The sequence below is a fragment of the Poeciliopsis prolifica genome, unplaced genomic scaffold, assembly GCF_027474105.1.
Source record: "Poeciliopsis prolifica strain line A6 unplaced genomic scaffold, Auburn_PproV2 SCAFFOLD126, whole genome shotgun sequence".
NCBI classification, from domain to species: Eukaryota; Metazoa; Chordata; class Actinopteri; order Cyprinodontiformes; family Poeciliidae; genus Poeciliopsis; species Poeciliopsis prolifica.
In genome coordinates this window covers 286,693-310,000 of record NW_026562501.1, presented here as the reverse complement: position 1 = coordinate 310,000, position 23,308 = coordinate 286,693, and the positions used below count along the sequence as shown (strand labels likewise).

The window sequence follows — 23,308 nt, the reverse complement described above, 5'->3', positions numbered from 1 at the left end:
GCGGTTTTTAAGCGGTGCTACACCTGAACTGAATTTGGTCTTCCTGGGAATTTTAGCGCAGCGGCGAATGTTGCAAGTTTAAATCCTGTTGATGAAGCGATTCTTCTGGTCAATCAATCAAAGAAGGCCAGTTGTTGAACATTCCCAGAGCAGTAATTAAACTAAAGCTGTAAACAATATGTGAAAGTATTTGCATTTAAGGTCATATTTAAGATATAAAATCTGTTTTATCCTGAATTCGTCTGATTTATCTTCACCTGGTTCAGATTCTGTAAAACTTTTGCATCTTTTCCATCCAGTTATCAGCCAGTTAATCCAACAATAATCAGCAGAAATATTTATAGCTGCACATGAATCCTTCAAACGTTCGCTAAAGGAATGCTGTTGACTTTTAGGCAGTAAATATTATTTCATAATTTAAAAAGGAATTAAGTTGTTTATTTGTATCTTTTAGTTTATTTATAATATTGAATAAAAAGGTTAAAATATGAAATATTTGAAATCAGATTCGATCATTTAGTTGTCAGAATAATAAAGTATTTTTTGGTTTCAGCCCTGAAACCTGCAGGAAGAGATTAAATGTCTGGACATCGTCGATATTTTTGCCTCCAGTGGAGGAACTCTCATTTTCATGTTGTCATGTTTTCATATGTTTGTTGCTGCAGCTGCTGCGGCCGGAGGAGGTGGAGATGCTGGTGTGCGGCAGTCCGGAGCTGGACATGAGCGCCCTGCAGAAAGCTGCTCAGTACGAAGGCTACAGCAAGATGGACGCCACTGTGAGGTAAACGCCTCCTGCAGAACCTGGACCGGACCATATGGAGGCCCAGCTGCTCAAGTGTGTGTGAAAGGAGAGCTGTTTGTCAGAGCAGCATGACAGAACCTGGTTCCCAGTGCTCCCAGTAAGCAGGGTGTGCTGGTTCTCCTCCAGGTTCTTCTGGGACGGTTCTGGCGTTCCCTTGGAGCTGCAGAAGAAACTGCTGCACTTCGCCACCGGCAGCGACCGCGTTCCCATCGGGGGAATGGCCGACCTCAACTTCAAGATCTGCAAGATCGACGTTCCGGCAGACTGGTGGGTTCATGGGACGTCTGACCGTCCATCAATGTGTCCATCAATGTGTCCATCAATGTGTCCATCAATATGTCCATCAATATGTCCCTTCATGAATCTCTGGAATAAAACCTAAAACCAGAGAAGCTTTCATGCTCTTCCACCTTTTGACACGACAAAATAAAAACTAAACCCTTCAGACACAAAAGAAACTCAAAAGTCTTCAACTCATCTTTTAATTGATTAAAATAGTGACCTATTAGCTTCTTTTCATGTCTTAGCTTCGTAGCTTTTAGCTTTGTAGCTTAGCTGGCCGTTTACTATGAGGTGTCCTGTGGCAGCTGGACGTTTTCCCATGGACAAACTTTCCATAGCATTGAAGCTCAGTGAATGGTCGGGGGCCCAGCAGCTGAAACCAACTCTGAAACACACTGAGTGTGTGTGTGTGTGTGTGTGTGTGTGTGTGTGTGTGTGTGTGTGTGTGTGTGTGTGTGTGTGTGTGTGTGTGTGTGTGTGTGTGTGTGTGTGTGTGTGTGTGTGTGAGAGAGAGAGAAACCATGCTGCTCTGACAAACAGCTCTCCTTTCACACACACTTGAGCAGCTGGGCCTCCATATGGGCCAGATTATGTTCCTATAGCTGCACATATACAGATAGCTGCTGGAGGAATCCTCTCTCTCTCACACATACACACCCGTATGGGTCGTGACCCCAGAATGGAGTCAGATCCAAAGAAAACCAGGTTGACTGAGTTCAAGTCCAGACTGGGCGGCCGTGAACTCGCTCACCTTCCTGCTGTCCTATGACGATGCTGCAGCCCCGCCTGTTACGATGCTGCAGCCCCGCCTGTTACGATGCTGCAGCCCCGCCTGTTACGATGCTGCAGCCCCGCCTGTTACGATGCTGCCGCCCCGCCTCGTAAGATGCTGCCGCCCCGCCTGTTACGATGCTGCAGCCCCGCCTGTTACGATGCTGCAGCCCCGCCTCGTACGATGCTGCCGCCCCGCCTCGCTCGATGCTGCAGCCCCGCATGTTAAGATGCTGCCGCCCCGCCTCGTACGATGCTGCAGCCCCGCCTGTTACGATGCTGCCCCCCCGCCTGTTACGATGCTGCAGCCCCGCCTCGTACGATGCTGCAACCCCGCCTGTTACGATGCTGCAGCCCCGCCTGTTACGATGCTGCAGCCCCGCCTCGTAAGATGCTGCCGCCCCGCCTCGTACGATGCTGCAGCCCCGCCTGTTACGATGCTGCCGCCCCGCCTGTTACGATGCTGCAGCCCCGCCTCGTACGATGCTGCAACCCCGCCTGTTTACGATGCTGCAGCCCGCCTGTTACGATGCTGCAGCCCCGCCTCGTAAGATGCTGCCGCCCCGCCTCGTACGATGCTGCAGCCCCGCCTGTTACGATGCTGCCGCCCCGCCTCGTACGATGCTGCAGTCCCGCCTGTTACGATGCTGCAGCCCCGCCTCGTACGATGCTGCCGCCCCGCCTCGCTCGATGCTGCAGCCCCGCATGTTAAGATGCTGCCGCCCCCCTCGTACGATGCTGCAGCCCCGCCTGTTACGATGCTGCCCCCCCGCCTGTTACGATGCTGCAGCCCCGCCTCGTACGATGCTGCAACCCCGCCTGTTACGATGCTGCAGCCCCGCCTGTTTACGATGCTGCAGCCCCGCCTCGTAAGATGCTGCCGCCCCGCCTCGTACGATGCTGCAGCCCCGCCTCGTACGATGCTGCAGTCCCGCCTGTTACGATGCTGCAGCCCCGCCTCGTACGATGCTGCCGCCCCGCCTCGCTCGATGCTGCAGCCCCGCATGTTAAGATGCTGCCGCCCCGCCTCGTACGATGCTGCAGCCCCGCCTGTTGCGATGCTGCCGCCCCGCCTCGTACGATGCTGCAGCCCCGCCTGTTACGATGCTGCAGCCCCGCCTGTTACGATGCTGCCGCCCCGCCTCGTACGATGCTGCAGTCCCGCCTGTTACGATGCTGCAGCCCCGCCTCGTACGATGCTGCAGCCCCGCCTGTTACGATGCTGCAGCCCCGCCTGTTACGATGCTGCAGCCCCGCCTCGTAAGATGCTGCCGTCCCGCCTCGTAAGATGCTGCCGTCCCGCCTTGTATGATGCTGCAGCCCCGCCTGTTACGATGCTGCCGCCCCGCCTGTTACGTTGCTGCAGTCCCGCCTCGTATGATGCTGCAGTCCCGCCTCGTACGATGCTGCAGTCCCGCCTCTTACGATGCCGTTCAGGTGGATCATTTTCAGGTCCTGTAGCCCCAACCTGAGCCCACATCACCATCCCTCCACCACCATGCTGAACAGGCATAAGGCATTTCTCCTAACCTGGTTTAATATAGTCAAACATTAAATGTCTAGTCAAGTTGACTGCAATATCTGTAATGAATTAATTAGGCTTTAATATGAAACTATCAATAAAATAAACATTTTCAATGCAAAAACATTTTTGCTGCTAAATTACTGAATATACAGACATCTGAGCTCAACAACAAACATTTTATTATTTTAATCCTTTTTGTTCTTCATGTTTTTCAACCATCAAAGTTTCTGAAGCAGAAATTCTTCATCCTGCTTTTCATCAGTACATTTAATTTACTGGTCATGAAAATGTCTGTTTGGTTTGTGATGCTGATTCTGTCAGATTTACAGGCAGAACAGGAATGTGTGAATAATAAGGAATTTAAAAAATACAATTAAAAATTTCAGTGTGATAAAATTTATGTGGATAATTAATGGAAATGAAAGCGTTAAAGTCCCGGTCCTGGTCCTGACCCTCCCCAGGTCCTTCCACTTGAGCGCTTCGTTTCTCCGGTAAATGTGAAAACCATCCACAGCTTAGCTCTCACCGGCTCCCACAGCACTTAAACCAGTGTGTGTGTGTGTGTGTGTGTGTGTGTGTGTGTGTGTGGGTGTGTGTGTGTGTGTGTGTGTGTGTGTGTGTGGGGGGGGGGGGGGGGGGGGGGGGGGTGGTGTCGTGTTTACACACTGTGGGTCTTTGTGTCAGAACTATAGAAATCAGAGTGAGCCCAGTAGCCAGAATATGCTGCCATGAATCTGCTGAGCTTCATTAAAATGTCTCCTTCATGTCTTGCTGGATTTTCTTGTTTTTCCTCTTAAGCTGCTAATCTGCACCTCCAGGTTCCTCTGGATCCTGTGGATCTTATGTATCATGTTGCTAAGATAAAAGGTTGGATTTAGCGTTTTAGCATTAGCTCCCAGTATATACCATGTTGATATGGTGTGTTAGCGTTAGCAGAGCTAAAGCTTAGAGCCATACCCTCCTCTTCCTCAGATATGGTTTAATCTGAATTTGGAATCTGGTTTCTGTTGACCGTGTAAAAAAAGCAAAAGTTCCTGGATGAATGTTGGTCCTGAAGGCATCAGTCAGTTTGCTCTGCTGAAAGAGGCGCAGCTCTCTGACCCGTTGATGTCGGGCTGTTTGCTAACGTTGAACTTCCTCTCCGTCTCCTCAGGCTGCCCATCTCTCACACCTGCTTCAACCAGATCTGTTTGCCTCCGTATCGAACGCGGAAGGAGCTCAAACACAAACTCACCATCACCATCTCCAACGCCGAAGGCTTCGGCCTGGAGTGAAGGCCAACAGCACACCAGCAGAGACTGTCACACTGCCGTGGATCTCTGTGGATCTCTGTGGATCAGGAACTGAGCAGGTCCCATTGTCTCCTGATAGGCAGATCAGACCGGAGCTTTAACCCACCAGCAGAACAACGGCTCATCAAATGGCTTCATTTCCACATCGACTCTGTTGGTTCTGCTTTAACAACCTGATAAACACAAACCAGATTGATCTGTAACACTGTGCTAAAGCTTTACACAGTTTCTGTTTATTTCCTTGTTGCAGAGCTGAAGCAGACTCTCTGCTGCCAAGTGCCTGAAAGAACAAACCTGATGCCATTGACTATCCATTCCTGTTTCAGACCTTCTGTTTTATTGATGAACCTTTTGCACAGTATTGTTGATGTTATCTGGGATATAACTCTGACTCGTCTCTGATCAGTGAAAATAACTTTAAAAGTTTCCCATGTTAATGTTGTAACACTGAGTTCTTGTTGAAGTCAGAAAGGTCCAGTCATCAGTGGAGCCTCCAACGTCAGGCAGGATGGATCTGCAGAAAGCAAACAAATGGCTGAAGACTCAAATGAACAACATCCTCCTGTAATGGCTGCCGGTCTGGATTCAAACATGGCGTCCAACTGTATTGATTCTAAATCTATCGATTTACAAACAAACTGAACAAAACAGTTGAAAAATCCTAAACTTTCATGTTATGGTCTGCACACCTGATCCCATATATTTAAATATGGCCGCCATCCAGGAGTTATTATTCATGTTAGAGTCGCCATGTTTTCCAGTTGGTCTTATCATGCAACATGTTTTGCTTTTTGCAAAATGCTCCCATTTCATTAACATCAGAGGCTCCGTTTTATTGTTTCTCAGGTATTGATTTGAATCAAGAATATTTTTTCTGGTCCTGTTTATTCGCACACCGTTGGTTACAAACGGATTAATCAGGAGAATGGAGGTGTTGAGGTTTAACTGAAGGTAAAGCTCATGTAAGTAAGCTAGCTTAACGGTGTTTCCTGTCAGGCTGCAGTCCTGGCGTCTGACACTTTATGATTTCCAGAAGCGTTTTTTATTTGCTTTGTTTGCAGCACACTGTTTCGACTGAACGCTTTACTCTGGAGAATGCTTTTGTATATTACGAGACGTAGCCTGTGGCTTATTTGCGTTGACATTGCGGCCTGTTTGATTGAACAGAGGCTGCAGCAGAAGTGTTGCTTTGCGTTGTTTTGTCGGTGTGACGTTCAGGAGCCTGCAGACCGGCTGGGAGAGGAACCATCTTCCAGATGGGCTGCTGTGTTTGTGTTTGGTGCTTTTAAATTATTACTCCTTGTTTCAGGACGTCCAGTCCGGGTCCAACTGCACCAGATCGGTCTTGCCACTTTATAACACCTTCCACTTATTGATCACTGCTTGATGCTCAGACCAGTTCTACCCGACTGACCCATTTCTTTACCTTTAAGATCGAAACCTTGGATCTAGAAATTAATCATCTTCCAGTTGCAGGTTGGAAAATCAGGGATGTGTTCATTATTTCATTAGATTGAATTAAAAAGAAATTCAGTTAAAACTGTTTATCAAACTGTGTATCTCTGTGAAGCGGCATGTTGGATGTAGAGGTTGGTTTCTGACGGGAAGAAATGCATCATTGGATCCATAACTTGAAAAATCCTGAGCTTTGATCTAAATATTGGACAGTCTTCAAATCAGTCACAATAACACCAGAGTCCAATTTTAACCAGTAATCCTGAAATTATTCTAATAAAACTCAATAAATTCTCTGATTGATTGAGATGATCATGATTCCCAGTTTACTCCTAGTCCAGTAACTGGACCGACTGGATTTAAAATCCCAAACTGCAACTGCAGGTTTATGATCATTTCTGTGTTGAAGTTTAAATGTGAAACATCAGAATATCAAACACTCATTTCACAGAGTTATGATTAATGATTAGCGGTTAGTTAAATGCAGTTGGATGTCACTGGTTAACCACTGGTGGCTAAAAGCCTGGAGTCCAGCAAGATGTCCTGCAGGATGACCTGCAGTGACCTGCAGGATGACCTGCAGTGACCTGCAGTGGTGGATCTAGTTCTACCGCTGGCCCGGCTCCAATCCGGGTCTCTGGTTCTGCGGCTCCCTGTGGTCTGGAAAAGATCCTCCCTCAACATGTTCAGTTCTCACTGAAGCAGCTCCTCCACACGCCTGCAGCCCAGAACATTCAGCTGATTTTACCGCTCAACGCGTCTGTTTCAGTGTTGGTTCTGGATCTACGGTGCTGTCTGGTCCAAACTGAAGTATCCAGGCAACGGTGGAGAAACTGTCCAAATTTACATGGCTGTAATCTGGGTCACTCATTCACTCAGCCAACAATGGATCCTTTATGTGATGTAATGATGGGGCTGGAGCTGCTCTCTGCTTAGAGACGGACCGGGCCAGAACCCCAGAACCGGTTCAAGGCTGGATTCTGACATGACTCAGAACTGTGTTTGACTTTGACTCGGTTCTGTTGTACGTCAAATGGACCAAACTGTGTCAGGTTATACAGTGGAGGAGTGAAGACCCGGTTGAAGATCCAGTTTGAAAATAGTTCAAACTGGTTCCCGGGTTTGTCGAGATGTAAGTATTTTCTCTGGTCAGGTGTTTAAATTAAACGAGGACGGATCGGAGGAGCAGCTGACCCGTGCGTGACCCGGTTTGTAAACCCGCTTGGCTTCTGCTGCTGTGTAATGTACAATGATGTGACCCGCAGATATTTGCAATAAACCCAAACGAGGCTCTGGCCTCCTGATGACAGCGGCTGCTGAACGAGTCTTCATTTGTTTGAGTCGGTGGTGAAATGCCAGATACAGGAAAGAGTTTTATTCTGAAAGTCTCATTGAGGCTGGCAAGAAAATCCATTATAAGATTGAATGGTGAAATTAATTTACATCCTACAGATGCATTTTTTAATCTGTGATAAAGTGATGGACACTAAATGCACAAGCTTTTTAATAAATGCTGCTTTTATTTTTTAATCTCTTTCTTGTTGAGTATTGCTGGTTCTGATCAGTGACCCGGTTGGTTCCTGTTCCTGTGCACCAAACATGTTGTCTAATTTACATCTGAGCAGTTTTATATCCCTTCAGCCCCCAGGGCCCCATGTGGGCTCCATCAGGGCCCCATGTGGGCTCCATCAGGGCCCCATGTGGGCTCCATCAGGGCTCCATGTGGGCCCCAGGTGGGCTCCATCAGGGCCCCAGGTGGGCTCCATGCAGGCCCCATGCGGGGCCCATCAGGGCCCCATGCGGGCTCCATGCAGGCTCCATCAGGGCCCCATGTGGGCTCCATCAGGGCCCCATGCGGGCTCCATCAGGGCCCCATGTGGGCTCCATCAGGGCCCCATGTGGGCTCCATGCAGGCCCCATGCGGGGCCCATCAGGCCCCCTTGCAGGGCCCCCTGTGGGCCCCATCAGGGCCCTGATGTGAAACCTTTTCCTCGGTGGTCAGCGGATTCAGCAGCTTCCATTAGAGGTCAGTGAAAAACTTCTGCATTTAATTCTGTTTTTGCTGAAATTCATTTTGTGTTTATTTTGGTTACTGCAGTGTTTTATGTTTTATTTTGAAATGTGCTATGAAGTTTTATTTACCACCTGTAACAACATTCCTGTAGTCTTTCTGCGTTCATTGTGATATTTCATGTCATGAGAAACTCGGTGGGATGGGGGGGGCCCGGTGTGGCCCCGGCCCCTGTGAAGGCTTTGTCTGGGGTTGTGGTATGGCCCCTGGGGGCCCCAGGCTCTCCAGGTGGGACGGTAACCTGCGCTCCCAGTCTGGTTCATCTTGGTTTCCACTGCGGCGGTGGGCTGGGCCCCTGTGGGAGCCCTGGGGCCCTGTGGGAGCCCTGGGGCCCTGTGGGAGCCGGTTGGAGGTCTTGGGGCCGTACGTCTCACCCGGTGACTCTTTGGGGCCTGGACAGAACTCCTGTTCCAGGACAAGTTCTGAACGCTGGTGATTTGTTGAGATCAAAATCTGTTTTTTTCCGTTCTAGGAACCAAGCTAGCGTCGGCGCTGGAGCTTGGTATCAAGATGGAGGACGCTCTGCGGCCCTGTTCACCACCATGTTGTTTCCTCCGAGGAGCCCACAGAACGGATCCGCTGGTGGGCGGAGTCACATGATGGGGAAGTCCTGGTCCGGATCGCCAGGATCAGGACAGATCTGTGACAGCATGTAAAGCTGAAGTCAGTGTGGTTCTGTTGCTCAGCACATTTCATTCAGACCTTTAAGGAATGTCTTCCACTGAGTCGCATCCGGTCTCATCCAGAGGTTTTCCTCTCTACATTCTTAAGGAGGTTCCAGATTCCTGCGGAGTTTAACCAAAGGAAGTGGAAGTATGTCGGCCTGTTGGACGTCTGCTGAAATCTTCTTGGTCTTGAAGTTTTTGTGTTCAGGCTTTTTGTCCTCACAGCCTATTCAGGTCAGATCTTATCTCCTATTAAACAAACCAAGAATGTAGGCCATGGCCAGCAGCCCTTTGTCAGTCATCAACCCACCAACAGGCCTCCATTATGCCTTCAATCAGCTGCAGACAGGCTGACTTAGCAGATTTCAGACCATTCATTTTCTAAAATAATCACACAATAGCTGCTGGGTGTTGAGCCAGAGACTCTGCTCTGCCAGCGACACAGAGGCCTTTCATTCAGCCGCACAGGCCGTCCTTTCACCGCGCCGTCTGATCGAACGGCCTTCGTCAAAAATAACTTTCTGACCAGTTGTGGAAATTTCCAGAGCGGTTTGATTTTTTCTCCTTTCTATAAATCAGAGGACCGAATCGTTCCTCTGATTTATTCCACCTACAAACACAGAAACAACATAAACTGAACATAAACAGACCAGCTGGATCTTTAATGTCGGGGTCAGGGTCAGAGTCAGGGTCATAGTCAGGGTCAGAGTCAGGGTCAGAGTCAGGGTCAGAGTCAGGGTCAGAGTCAGGGTCAGAGTCAGGGTCATAGTCAGGGTCAGAGTCGGGGTCATAGTCAGGGTCAGAGTCAGGGTCATAGTCAGGGTCATAGTCAGGGTCAGAGTCAGGGTCAGAGTTAGGGTCAGAGTTAGGGTCAGAGTAAGGGTCAGAGTCAGGGTCATAGTCAGGGTGAGAGTCAGGGTCAGAGTTGGGGTCATAGTCAGGGTCAGAGTTAGGGTCAGAGTCAGGGTCAGAGTAAGGGTCAGAGTAAGGGTCAGAGTCGGGGTCAGAGTCGGGTCAGAGTCAGGGTCAGAGTCGGGGTCATAGTCGGGGTCAGAGTCAGGGTCAGAGTAAGGGTCAGAGTAAAGGTCAGAGTCGGGGTCATAGTCGGGGTCAGAGTCAGGGTCAGAGTTGGGGTCATAGTCAGGGTCAGAGTTAGGGTCAGAGTCAGGGTCAGAGTAAGGGTCAGAGTAAGGGTCAGAGTCGGGGTCAGAGTAAGGGTCAGAGTCGGGGTCAGAGTCGGGGTCAGAGTCAGGGTCAGAGTCAGGGTCATAGTCAGGGTCAGAGTCAGGTCAGAGTTGGGGTCATAGTCAGGGTCAGAGTTAGGGTCAGAGTCAGGGTCAGAGTAAGGGTCAGAGTAAGGGTCAGAGTCGGGTCAGAGTCGGGGTCAGAGTCAGGGTCAGAGTCGGGTCATAGTCGGGGTCAGAGTCAGGGTCAGAGTTGGGGTCATAGTCAGGGTCAGAGTCAGGGTCAGAGTTGGGTCATAGTCAGGGTCAGAGTTAGGGTCAGAGTCAGGGTCAGAGTAAGGGTCAGAGTCGGGGTCAGAGTAAGGGTCAGAGTCGGGGTCAGAGTTGGGTCATAGTCAGGGTCAGAGTTAGGGTCAGAGTCAGGGTCAGAGTAAGGGTCAGAGTCGGGGTCAGAGTAAGGGTCAGAGTCAGGGTCAGAGTTGGGGTCTAGTCAGGGTCACAGTTAGGGTCAGAGTAAGGGTCAGAGTCGGGGTCATAGTCGGGGTCATAGTCGGGGTCAGAGTCAGGGTCAGAGTCGGGGTCATAGTCAGGGTCAGAGTAAGGGTCAGAGTTAGGGTCATGAACCTCATTCTTGAGGTTAAACACATTTAATGCAGATAAAGAGATTAAATTAAGTCATAAACGTCACCAGAAACAACTAAATAATTCACTAAGAACTTTTAAACAGCTTTTGGTTTGGTCCATCTGCCTGTTAATGGAGCTCCAACATTTTGGATCTAAAACCTGGAGATGAAAATCAAACACGCAGTTCTTCACCTTTCATCTGAATCCAGTTTCATATTTTTCCATCACCTTTTACCCTCCACATCATTTCAACTTTGCTCAGATACAATCAACAGAAGTTGATCAAAGGGCCGAAGTGGAACCGACCAACCAGGCCCAACCTTTTCAAACCCAGTTATTTGGAGACAAACAAGCTGCAGGTCGGCCTGAAGAAGGTGAAACCAGGGGAACTTTTGTATTTTAAAAACACGATGTGCTGTTGTCTTCTGTTGACCGTTGACCCAATCCGGAGTTCAGTCACTCTTTGTTTTCTCTTCTACTGATACCAGATGTTTGTTCCTGGTAGCAGCAACTCAGTGTTGGTCAAGGAGAAAAGTCAAAGTTACATAACCGACCCAGAGTCCAGATGATAGTTAGTTTCCATGTTATGGATCTAATTTCTGTGCAAAATGACCAAATATAAGCAGAACAGAATGGAAGGATGTAAATGAACACAGATTCAAATGTTTGTCACAGACATTTAATTTGCTAGTGTTGGGATGTTCTCCATGAGCTGGACATGTTTCTGGTATGTGACTGTTAACGTGTAACTTTCATCATCCTGAAGTGGAGCCTCATAGGTGAGTTATGGGGGCGGAACTTCCAGTCCCGTCACGTCTGAGGATTCAGGTCCGAACATGAACCGAGGCAGAACCCTGGCGGGTTTCTTCTCCTTCACAGCAGATTAAACTGCAAACAGCAGATTAAAGCTTAATCTGTGTGAAAGCTCCAAACAGCAAAATTCATCTTTTTAAGAGAATCAATGCACTTTCAATGTGTTTCTGGAAACACACATACTTTATACCTCAGGTTAGTAGCTGTTCAGAGAGAAACAGTGTTTCCCATAAAAAAAAGCATTTTATCCAGCAGTGGAATAATCCAGAGCCTAATGGTATGCAATGATCACTTTACACCCAAAAACCCAGAGAAATGCATTTCACTGCTAACTTATCACAACATTTAACTCAAACATGCAACACTTTTATTATTTTATTTTATTATTATTTTATTTATTTATATACTGAGCTTCCAGATTACAGGATTTCTTATTTGTTTGAACAGAGATTAAACTCAGATTATTAAAGAGTTCATGGATCGTTGACTTTGGTGTTTGTCCAACAGAGATGACTCAGTTATGTAACATGTTTCAGATCAGCAGATGGGCTCTATTTATGGCTTTAACACCAATAAATGCATGTTTGCACTAAAAACATGACATAATGAGATTATCTTCACTATTGACTCGTCTCTAATTGTTTTGTCGTGTCAGACTCGGGCAGAATCAGCGTTCGGCGTCAGGCCTGCGTCTCTTCCTGCTGCAGCTGAATGACCTCTATTGTGCAAGAGACACGTCCTTCATCACACCTGCAGCTCCGCCAGGTGAGAACAATCACACATCATTTCCCAATGCAGCTTGACTCAGGCCAGGCAGGCTGCCATCATCCACAAAACATTCAGAGTAAATATCTGCATCATGAGGTGTCAGATTCATCAGCTCCGACCCGACCGACCCGAGGAGCCGACCCACACTAATCACAGCAGAGCAGAGAGGAAGGGAGTCAAAATAAAATGACTCCAACTTGAATAGAATTCATTTTTATTTAATTTTGTGTATTTTATATGGAACACCAATTAAACACAAATCAGAAAAAGTACAACAAAAGAGATTTTAGATAGTTTTTTCATTTTCTGGTTTTCAACCTATCAGGCTAACAGCTAACTGCTACCAAGCTAACAGCTAACGGCTACAAGCTAACAGCTACCAAGCTGACAGCTAACTGCTAACAGCTAACGGCTACAAGATAACAGCTAACTGTGAACGGTGGTTATGTTTAACATTCACAGTAAAGTTCTGACAAAACAAAAAAAGTGAAGTTTAAATCACCATTATTAGATAAAGTTTCACCACATTAAACTCTGAAAGCTTTAAAACTAAACAAGTCGGTAACCAGAACGTCTGGTTACACATAGCTAGAGCTACCACTAAACAAATTAAGTACATTTAGGGTAAATTTGGTGTTTTAATTGCTCCTGGATTGGCTACTTCACAAATTCCAGCCAATAGCATCTCTAGTAGCATTGAGCTTTACTGAGCTTCCAAAATTGATTTTCCTTCAAATATCTACAGAAAAATTGACAAATGACAGAGTTTCTGTGAGTAAACTGAAGTTATGTTCCACCAAACATGAGAGGATCCGGCTCCGATGTGATTTAAACAGTTCAATTCTTGCTTTGCTTTGTAATTTTAACCTACCAGTCACTACCATACACCAACGTCTGGATCAGATGTTGGTTTTACTGCAGTAGAAAAGGAAGAAAACCCAAAACTCTGCTGTAAAGAAAGAACAGGAAAAAACAGCAAATAAAAGTTTAATTAAATTCTTCAGTGTTGGTAGCTGTAATTATGTCTTAATGTGACATGAATCCAGCCGACATGAGGTTGGGGGTTCGGTCGGGTTCTGGTCGGTTTTAATCACTTTCCCATGTTGGGTGTAAACAGACAGCATTGTCCATTTAAATGGATCTGATCTTATCTGGGCTGCGGAGGCGATTCATCTGTGGCTTCCAGAGATGATTGTTGGTTTGAAACTGAAATAATTTCAATGAGAATCAGCGGCTGAAGCCGTCTGCTGCAGCCCTGTCTGCTGCAGCCCTGTCTGCTGCAGCCCCGTCCGCTGCAGCCGTCAGCAGCCGTCCTCAGCTGAACTCTGAGGCGCAGCTCGCCTCGCTGCTGGCTTCACAAATAGCTGTGAGAGCCAAAATAACTGCAGTCACATCCATCAGCATACACAGCCTGTGTCTCACACTTTATCTGCACCGCCTTCAAAAACACACATTCATGTTTAAAAAGAGAAGTTCATAAAGTTTTGTTTGGCCAGAGAGCCCCTCGCTGCTGTTCGGCCCAGTTATGAAAAAGCTCTTTGTGCTCAGCAGATCCTGTTTGCAGGCTGCAGAACGTCAGGGTTTGACTCAACAGATTTATAGACGTTGAAAAGGAGGAGAAAACAAGAGCTGGCGGCGGAAAGCCGCCGTTGCACAAGCAGCTATTTCAGCTTCGTCACCACTTCTTCCTCACTGAGGGGAAGGCCGAGCAGCAGAGGAGAAAAACCAAGACGATTCTGAAATCTGCCTGATGTGGTTGTGTTTATATTAACTTATCAGAAACAGGTTGGGGCAGGTTCTAGCAGTCTTTGGTTTGTTTAAAAGCAGCTCAGGTCCATGTAAACTCTGCAAACTTCTCTCACCTCATCATTAATGTCTTCCAATCGATTTATGAATTGTGTGGACAGCAGCAAACCTCTTATAATGAGAGAGACGCTTTTTAATGAAGCCAAGATTGTTTCATGATGCATTTAAGTTTCCAGAACCTCCGAACAGAAACAGAATAAAAATGAAAGAATATGCTCAGAGTCTGTCCTGATATTCATAGCCTGATGCATTCTCATTTTCTCCCTCATGGTTTCCTCCGGTGGCAACTTGTGTTTGTTGATCATGTGATGCAGAAAAACTGTTTTTATTGTTCTGTTGTAAAATAAACCCATTTCAATTTGGCCAAAAAGCACCGTATTCTAGTGCCAAAGGATTTAGTTTCCATACAGAAAATGTATTTTCTAATGTCAAATTGTAAAATCATAAAGTCATTGGAAATGCAAACAGGCGGAGCCTGGCAAAGTCACGCCTCCACATGTCTCTTTTACAACTTGATGAATTTGTTCACATGACATGTCAGGTGGTTTTATCCAGCACAGGGTGATGGGGGAGTTACAAAGTCTCGGTGTCTCTCAGTGTCTCTCAGTGGGTCTCAGTGTCTCTCAGTGTCTCTCAGTGGGTCTCAGTGTCTCTCAGTGGGTCTCAGTGTCTCTCAGTGTCTCTCAGTGTCTCTCAGTGTCTCTCAGTGGGTCTCAGTGGGTCTCAGTGTCTCTCAGTGGGTCTCAGTGTCTCTCAGTGTCTCTCAGTGTCTCTCAGTGGGTCTCAGTGTCTCTCAGTGTCTCTCAGTGTCTCTCAGTGTCTCTCAGTGGGTCTCAGTGGGTCTCAGTGTCTCTCAGTGGAGCGCCTGCGCTGGGTTCATCCTCCTCTGAAACCAAACCGTCCCCAAGAGACGACGCGTTCACAGCCAGAGGAAGTTCAGGTCAAAGTTCATCATCAACAGAGGCATTGTTCCGTTTTAGTGCAACGTTTGGGTGACTTTCTGATTACCTTCAGAGTTAGAGAACATTTTCCAACCAGAGGTCAGAGTTCACACACTGAGGCTGTCATCATCAAAACCTCCAGGCAGGAAACCAGAAGGGAAAGCGGCTAAGCTAGCTGCTCCTCTTCTGATTGAAATGTCAAAATAAAAGCACTTCCTGTTCAGTTCATTCTGAACAGGAATGAACTGTTCCGAATGTTCAGCTGCTCTTCTATGTGTGTCAACCATTATGTTCTAATAACCATTACAAAATTCAAATATAATTGTTGACTGTTCTGACTTTTCAGTCTCTTTTGTAAAGTCAACCTGTTTCTCCTCTTCTCCCTTTTCTGACATTTTATTTGTTAATGTTGTGAAGTTTATTCATCAGAGGCAGGACTTCCTCTAATGATGCGTCAGATCATTTCAAAGTTGCATTATTTTCTTCAGATTGTGTAAATTCAAATAAAACATTGCAAATCTTCATTTGCAATGGTTTCACAACCATGACGCAGTTTACCGAGCGCTTGAGGGGTTTTCACACCTCAGCCAGGTCAGATGAACTCTGCCTTGTTTTTGCCTTTTGGTCCAGTTTATTTCTGCAGATGTGAATGTTGGAGTCGCTCTGCCATCCGGACCAAATCAACCAGATGCGTTTATCTGCAGACCGGATCTGAGTTCGACCCAAAACGCCGTCCTGCAGCCAAAAGTTTGAAACTTCTCCACATTATTTGTTTATTTCTGATCATTTCAATCATAATAAATCCCAGAAACAAACTGATCGATTTCTCCAGGCTTCCTGTGGTTCTTCCACTCTGGACTCATCCCACCAGCAGACAGACTGTCTGGGTTGAACGGTCCGCTTCAGGTTCGGGTTTCCTGTGAAAGAACCTCTCCTCTGTCACTTGGAGCCTTTGAACCTTTGACCCCAAACGTTTTTAGATGACCTTTTGAACTGAAATAACACCGATGCATTTAGAAACACGTGTTTATTGTTGACCATGTTGGTCACGTGGCGGACAGGAGAGTTTGTTTCCCAATGTAAATAAATACATTTATGTCTTTGCATCTAAAAATGGACAATTTATGGTTTTAGTTGGGAATATAATTTTAAACGGGTTATAAGATTCAGATCATGTTCAGCTTCTTGACTTGTTGAGATGGTTTTAATGTTTCTTTCCTGCTGCTTTCAAGCTACTTGTGTAAGAAATAAAAGTTGATCCTGCAGGAATCAAACTTTGTTGGAATGTGTTTCCCAGCCTTTAACAGGTTCAGGTTCTGGTTCTGGTTCCGGTTCCGGTTTGGCCTGCAGAACGTTTTCAGTGGAATCGGCTCAGAGTTTGACCACAGTCGTCATGTTTTGACTGATTTTTATTTCAAAACATGAACTGAAGGATTTCTTTAACCTCTCAGGTCTGGTTTGTATTTCTGTCTGCGTTTCTGCTGGAAGCTTTTATTCTGAAATATTCCTAAAGAGTAAATATAACAGTAAAAACCAGCAATTTAAGGAATGTGTCCAAACGAGACATTTAGATTATTTAACAGCTTTGTGTAACATATAATTCTTCCATACATTGAAATCCAGAAACCGGGCCGTTTTGTCCTGACCCCGATCCTCTCGGGGTCCTTGTCCTTGTTTGTCCAGCAGCTGTTCACACTGTGTGATTTTAAAGTCCATGTCAGTCCATGCACAGTGTGTGTGTGTGTGTGTGTGTGTGTGTGTGTGTGTGTGTGTGTGTGTGTGTGTGTGTGTGTGTGTGTGTGTGTGTGTGTGTGTGTGTGTGTGTGTGTGGCTCTGCTCAGATGCACACACACTCTGCAGTCGCCGCCCTTTTCTCACTGCCAGCTCAGCGTTGCCACATGCAGTTTGTGAAACTTTGACATATTTCTGCAAAGATAAACACAACCTGCTGCATGTGCTGGAGTCAAAGATACAGAACAGCTGAGGGGCTTCGACAGCTAGTCACAAACTGCAAATGAATGAATGAATCAATGAACAAATGAATGTCATTTATGATGTTAATCTGCAGACCTGAAAAATTTCATAAAATTATTTGTGCCAAAAAAATTCACTAATTGGTTCCTCAGTTGTTTCTGTGTCGTCATTTTAACACAGTTTTTGAAATGATGAATTTTTTTTTAGAAACTTTTCGGGAAGAGGAGAATGAACAAACAAGATCAAGAACAAATGACTAAAACCGGCCGAGTTTTCTTTGTTTCCACTATTTTCAAACCAATGATGAAACTTTGTATATCTGACTAATAATTAATAATCGTTCAAGTCACAAAAAGGTTCCTAAAATCAAATAAACACTAAATTTAAAAAAACTAAATACACCAAAAGAAAATCCAGACCAACTGAAAACAGGATTTTAGCTCCAACAAGTCATTCTGAAAGTCTGAATGCGATAAACTTCAGAACCTGATCCTAACCCTGTTACCCTGTTTCCTTCTGTCGATAATATTAAAATCCAAACTTTGTTAAAAAACCAAACATCTGCAAAATGTTGCGTTTAGCCAACATGAGTTTTGACTCTGGTTAATGTTTGCAAACTGAATCTAGTTTTTGTGTTGCAGTTTGGTTCACATTGAGTTTAGTAAAACCACTTTGTTTTGTTTTTTCACCTTATTCTGTTTTATCTTTTAATAACTCAGATTAGTAAACCTCATCTCTTCATATCTTTTTCTTTAGCTTCATTCGGCGCCTGTTAGCTTGATTAGCTGACTTTAGCTTAAGCTAGGTTTTCTTTAGCCGCCTTTCCTCTTGTTTAGGGTTAGGGGTTAGAGGTTAGGGGTTAGAGGTCAGGGTTGTGCTCATTTCTCTCCATTTTATCTTTCTGTTGAGTTTTTTTTATTTCTCTGATCCTTTTTATATTTGTCTTCTTACCATGATTTTTTGTGTGTTTTCAGTCCAACTTTTCAAATGAAACATTTAATCTGTTTTCATTTTGCAGGAAACCTGAACTGGATCATCGAACTGTGAAAGGAGTGAAGAGCAGAGCCTTGAGGTACACCTTTTAGATGAAAAATAAAACTCTTCATATCTTCTACTTATAATTAGATACTTTTTAAAGCATATTGATTAAAACTATGCGGTGGGACATTTTGCATGGATCCAAACAGATGTTTGATGTTTCTGCCATATAATCTATGATTTGTTGTCACTGAAGGATTTCAGCTTCACCTGGACGAGTTCTGGCTGAGAACTGCTGGGTTTCACTGTGTTGCATCAGAGGTTGGTTGAGGTGAGCAAACCGGATTCGCCTCCTGGTTCCCATCAGTCAGGCGATCTGAGTGTTGAGCAACTGACCCGGCTGACCTCCATGATTCAGACACAGTCGGATGTTTGATTCTGTCAGTGATGAAGGTGGAGGAGGTCTCCATCCAAAACGTATCAAACTGGTCCCAGTCAGGCTGGGTTTGCTCTCAGCCCGACCCGTTTTGGGACGTTTCAGCATCGGCTGAGTAACAGAGATTCAGTGCAGTGATTATCTGTTATTATCTGTTATTATTATTAATCTGTTTTTGGCTTTTTAAAATTATACTGATGACCTTTTTAAAACCTGGGAAGATTTTTCTAATTGAAGTGAGAGAAATTAAATATTTAGTTTGGAGCTGAATATTTAGGATTTAGTTTATTTAGTTAATAAGTTAAATATTTAGTTTGAGCTTCATAGAAGTTGTTAATTTTTGACAGTGTAACTTTACAAACGACCTTTGACCCATGGTGAGGATCAGGTTTTTGATCGGTTCCCATGTTGGACCTGACGGTGACGCATTCTGGTCTTGATTTTCACAGGTTGTTAGCTGGTGACCTTTTGACCCGATTGTCCGTCTTGCTGGTTGTCCAGCCGTTGCCCGGTGGGTGAAGTTGCTCCAGTTTGATGCAACTTTTTAGTTTCCTCTTCCTGGGCATCAGAAACACTCAGAGTGAGTCAGGATGATTCTCTGGAGGTTTCCAGTCATTGATCAGGTGTTCATGCTCTTCCTCTCACCCTCATCATCGTCATCTCACAGTCATGTTGCTGGTTGGTTGTGATGAGGTTTTCTCTTCTCTTTGCTGTCGCCTGAGGAAACCTGGACCTGCAGGCCTGCAGGCGTTCTCTGAGCGTGTCAGAATGCAGTCCATCAATCAGAACCGTTTTACTGGCTGTCAGAATTTGGCACTTCACATGTGAACGATGTTTTATAGGAAGAAGAGGGAACTCTGCCTGCAGACACGAGACGCCATCTGAACCGTGCAGGTTCCAGATCGGGTCGCTCTCTGGACTCTCTGCTGCTGCTTTTATCTTCTGATCCTGTGGTTCCTGAAGGAGTTTGTTACAATAGAACTGAGTATGACAGCAATCAGAGAGCAAGAAAGTGTAATAACTGTATCTGCTGCTCTGTGTTACAGTGGAAACATTATAACCTTCCTGCAGACACAGGAACTCTCCATTCATCCATTCATGCTTCTTGAAAGTAAAATCTGGATGTTTGAGTTTGGATTATATGGCATATTTTAAATATTTTAAAATGAAGTTCCTGCTGTGCTTGATTGTTTTCTAATTTAATTTTGACTTGGTATTTTGTATATATTTGCTAACGGCCTCCAGCCCCCCTCTCTGCTCTTTCACCTCCTTTTTCCCATCAGCTCCTCTAAATCCAGCAGCTGACCTTTGCCACGCCGCTCTCACGTGCCAGCAGCTGTCAGAGCGAACTGAGTGGCTGTCAAACCGATCATCTTCCACAGCAACAGCCAGCATATTTCTGCTGCACAAATGTTTCAGAACATTATGTAAGAAGACCTGCGGACGCCCTGCAGGATGCTGCAGAATCACAACAGTCGTCTCTAAATCAGTTGGATGGTTTTTATTGGTTTGAGCCTCATTAAACTGACCGGCTCTCTGCTCCTCTGGGATGGAGTTTTCCCTCACGGTTCTGCTGCGTTCGGCTTCCTGTCACATTCTGTCCAGGACTTGTATGTCATCAGCGTGTTGTGTGACTTTCAGCGCCGTGCAGTCAGGTCTGCAGCTGCTGGGTCTGCAGAATCCAAACCACAACGCAGCGTCTGCTTTGTTTCATCTGACGCTTAAAAACCTGCAGCTACAACCAGATTCACACATAAAGATTTATAGGTCATTATCATAAATGTCTTGCCTTCCTCAGAGCCAGAGAAATAAAAACAACACAACAAATTACATTTTCACAGGAGCAAATCAAAGGTTGACTGAAACTGACTGGGGAATGACTTGTTCTGTTCTTTCCATACCAGTGAACATGTCATAAATGACTTAACATGTTGATTCTCCAGCTGAGCTCCTGCAGTCAGAACCAGACTGATGATCTCAGCCTCTGACATGTCAGGCGACTTTCCTCTGATCAGGTTTTCAAACATTTTGTCCTCACAGCAGAATTTACGTCCTGCAGTTTCCTGCCAGAACAACGCGAGGCGTTCGGATGCGTTTAGCTCACAGTAGGAGAACACAATGTTGGACGCTGCTGTCCTGTGTCCAGGCTGGCCTAGTCAAAGCTCAAGCTTACATCACTGCAAACAGCTGACCCAGCAGCAGAGGCAGAAGGAGGACAGTGTCCCTCTTCCTGCGGAGATCAGAAAACACACAAACTGAACAAAGCAGCAGCTCTGAGAATAGAAAAGGAAAATCAGCTCATGTGGGACACAGTGAAGAGACACGTATGCAGGACAGAGGACAAGCTAAACATAGCAGGACAGAGAGCTGGGGTGAAACATGCCTGAATTACACAACCAGGGCAAAACAGAGAATCTGAAAGCAGGATGACAAACTGCAGTTCAACCACCAGAGACCAATCTGGTCTCAGGTTTCAGATTCATTGTCCTCAGATTTCATCGTCCAGCGAGTTTTCTCTCATGGAGCGAAGCGGACTGGAGCGTTGAAACTCCGTTCATCTCCTCGGTTCTGCAGGTGTTTCTGCTCTTCAGGGTCTCTTCCTCTGTAGGACGAAGCGATTTCTGTTAAATGAGCCCAGAGTCCAGACAGACAGACCCAGACTCCCACTCACGCCCATCATGCATCAGATGTGAACATGTTTCCAATCTGGACCGAAGGATTTCTTTAACAGGATCAACAGGAAACCCTGCAGACACACCAGGAATCCCTGGATCCTTTCTTCACCTCAGGGCCGTTTTTAGCTCCATCATCCAGTGAGAGAAACGATCCTGAAACGAATCGTTTCTGAGTCTAAAGGGAAACAGGAAGGACTTTGTTTACTTCAAAAGATATGAATAAAGCGTGGCTGCCGTCAGCTGTTGGCCGTGATTTTTAAATTGTGTTAATTTGATGAGCCTTTTCTGTCTCCGTCTCTTCAGAGAGACTCTCTGTCTCGGCCCGACTCACGTGGATCGGGTCCAGTCTGTCGGTTTGTGTCGCAGCCACCAAACAAAGAGTCATTTATGTTTCCTCCCAGAAACAAACAGAAGCAACAAGAAGCTCAGGCATGCGTATGAATCACAGGCTCTGGGAGCTTTTCAAGTTTTCCCTCCATCAGAGCAGCGACGGTTCTGGTTCTGAAGCAAGACACTGGAAGAAACACAAGAGGCTGAAGAAATAGTTAAAAATACAAAACACAGATAACAGCAAGCGATTTTCAATGCTGCTGTTTGACGTCAACAAATAAGATACAAGAATTTGAGCAAAAAAGCTAAAGATGAAAATAACAATAAATTACTAATTAAAATAACCTGAACCTTTTAAACACTTTAAAATAATAAAACAGAAAAGCAACAGAAATTACAAACAATGAAGGACAAATAAATATATTCATAAATGATCCATTAATAGTGGAATAAAGTCTGAAATATCACAACCACACTTCAGGGAAACAATACCTAATCCATAAATACTAACATATAATAGTATTAATAAAAAATGGAACATTTTATAATAACTGAATAAATCAAAATGTTTCATTTTATCTTGAAGTTTGAGATTTTCACTGCAGCCTCTGATTCTGCAGCTCCAGGTTTATTTTACTTGCTGCTGCTGTTTCTCTCCATGTTGACATCAGAAATGTGACCCCAGGGGGTCGGCTGACCTTCAGAGGTCGGCTGACCTTCAGAGGTCGGCTGACCCGGGGTCAGCTGACCCGGGGTTCAGGTGACCGTCAGTCATTCAGCTCATCAGCAGTTCCCACTCTGAGCCAAACAAGCCGATAAACGATGGCAGGGTCGTATGGAACCAGTCATCCCAGTAGAACTGGAACCAGTCAGAAAACCATCAGACTGGTTTTCTGCTCCCAAGACCAGTTTGATGTTTCACTGAGACGAACAAGTTTTCATCTTCTAGTTGTTTGAACCAATCATCAGAAATATACAGGAAGTGATGAGACTGCAGGTTGTTATGTAATCTGGAATCAATTCAGTGTCATTTTTAATCCCGTCTCTTCCATCTGTTACGATTCATATCGTTTTGTGACTCATGATGGATTTAGCCGCAGGCAGAGAACCAAAGCTCTGAGCGATTGTTCAGCTGCAGTTTAAATAGGTCAGTGGTAAAAATAAACTGTGAGTCTGAAGTGAAGCAGCTGGAATCCACGGCTGGATGCATGAAGGTTGGCCTGAGGTCAGAGCTGTGAATATAGCGCCGCCGTAAGCCGAGCCGCCGCCCCGCCGCCCCGCCGCCCTGCCGCCCTGCCGCCCCGCAGGCAGCCGTCCAGCCTCTCCAGCTGATCACGCTGCCATTGCGTGGACCGGGCGTGACGGGACGGGCCGCATCGCGTTACAGGATCCTGGCTGCAGTGAGGAAGACAGGAATGATGGGAAGCAGCGCTGCATGGCGAGGTGTGAGGGCGGAGCCAGAACCGATCCGTGGTGTCGACAAAATCTTTAGAGGCAGCACTTGGTGTTAATTACAGTTTATTACAGCGGAGAACGATCGGCTCATGATTTATGTCTTTTTTGGGCAACATGAAACAGCAGAAGAGACACAGGATGGAGGTGAACGTTGTTCTAGAGGCTCATGAGTTGATCAGAGATTCAGAGACCAGCAGCTGGACTGACTGAGCCAGAGAGGATCAGGGCTCACGTAAAAACACACAATAAATAAATGTCTCTGGATTAATCTTTCTACTTTGAAACAGACATAGCAGCTGTGAGCTGCAACCGGATGCAGCGACAGCAGCCATGTCTGCCTGTTAAAGTTGTTTATTCCATATCTGGATATTTTAGGACAAAACAAGGAAAATGGAAGGAAGACCAAAACTGAAATTCAAGAAGAATGAGCCAGAGTCCCACTGACCTCTGACCCCCAGGCT

At 45.8% G+C, this 23,308-nt stretch overlaps 1 protein-coding gene across 1 annotated transcript in view; it reads left to right on the top strand.

Annotated features, from left to right (window-relative positions):
• Positions 1-6,240, top strand: part of LOC129355188 (probable E3 ubiquitin-protein ligase HECTD2) — a 38,681-nt gene extending 32,441 nt beyond the window's left edge. Inside the window, exons 20-22 of the mRNA XM_055024732.1 lie at positions 666-781; positions 929-1,069; positions 4,534-6,240. Coding sequence (XP_054880707.1) covers positions 666-781; positions 929-1,069; positions 4,534-4,654 — 378 coding nt within the window. The 3' untranslated portion in view covers positions 4,655-6,240. The remainder of the gene's footprint in view (positions 1-665; positions 782-928; positions 1,070-4,533) is intronic.
• The last annotated feature ends 17,068 nt before the right edge of the window (positions 6,241-23,308 follow it).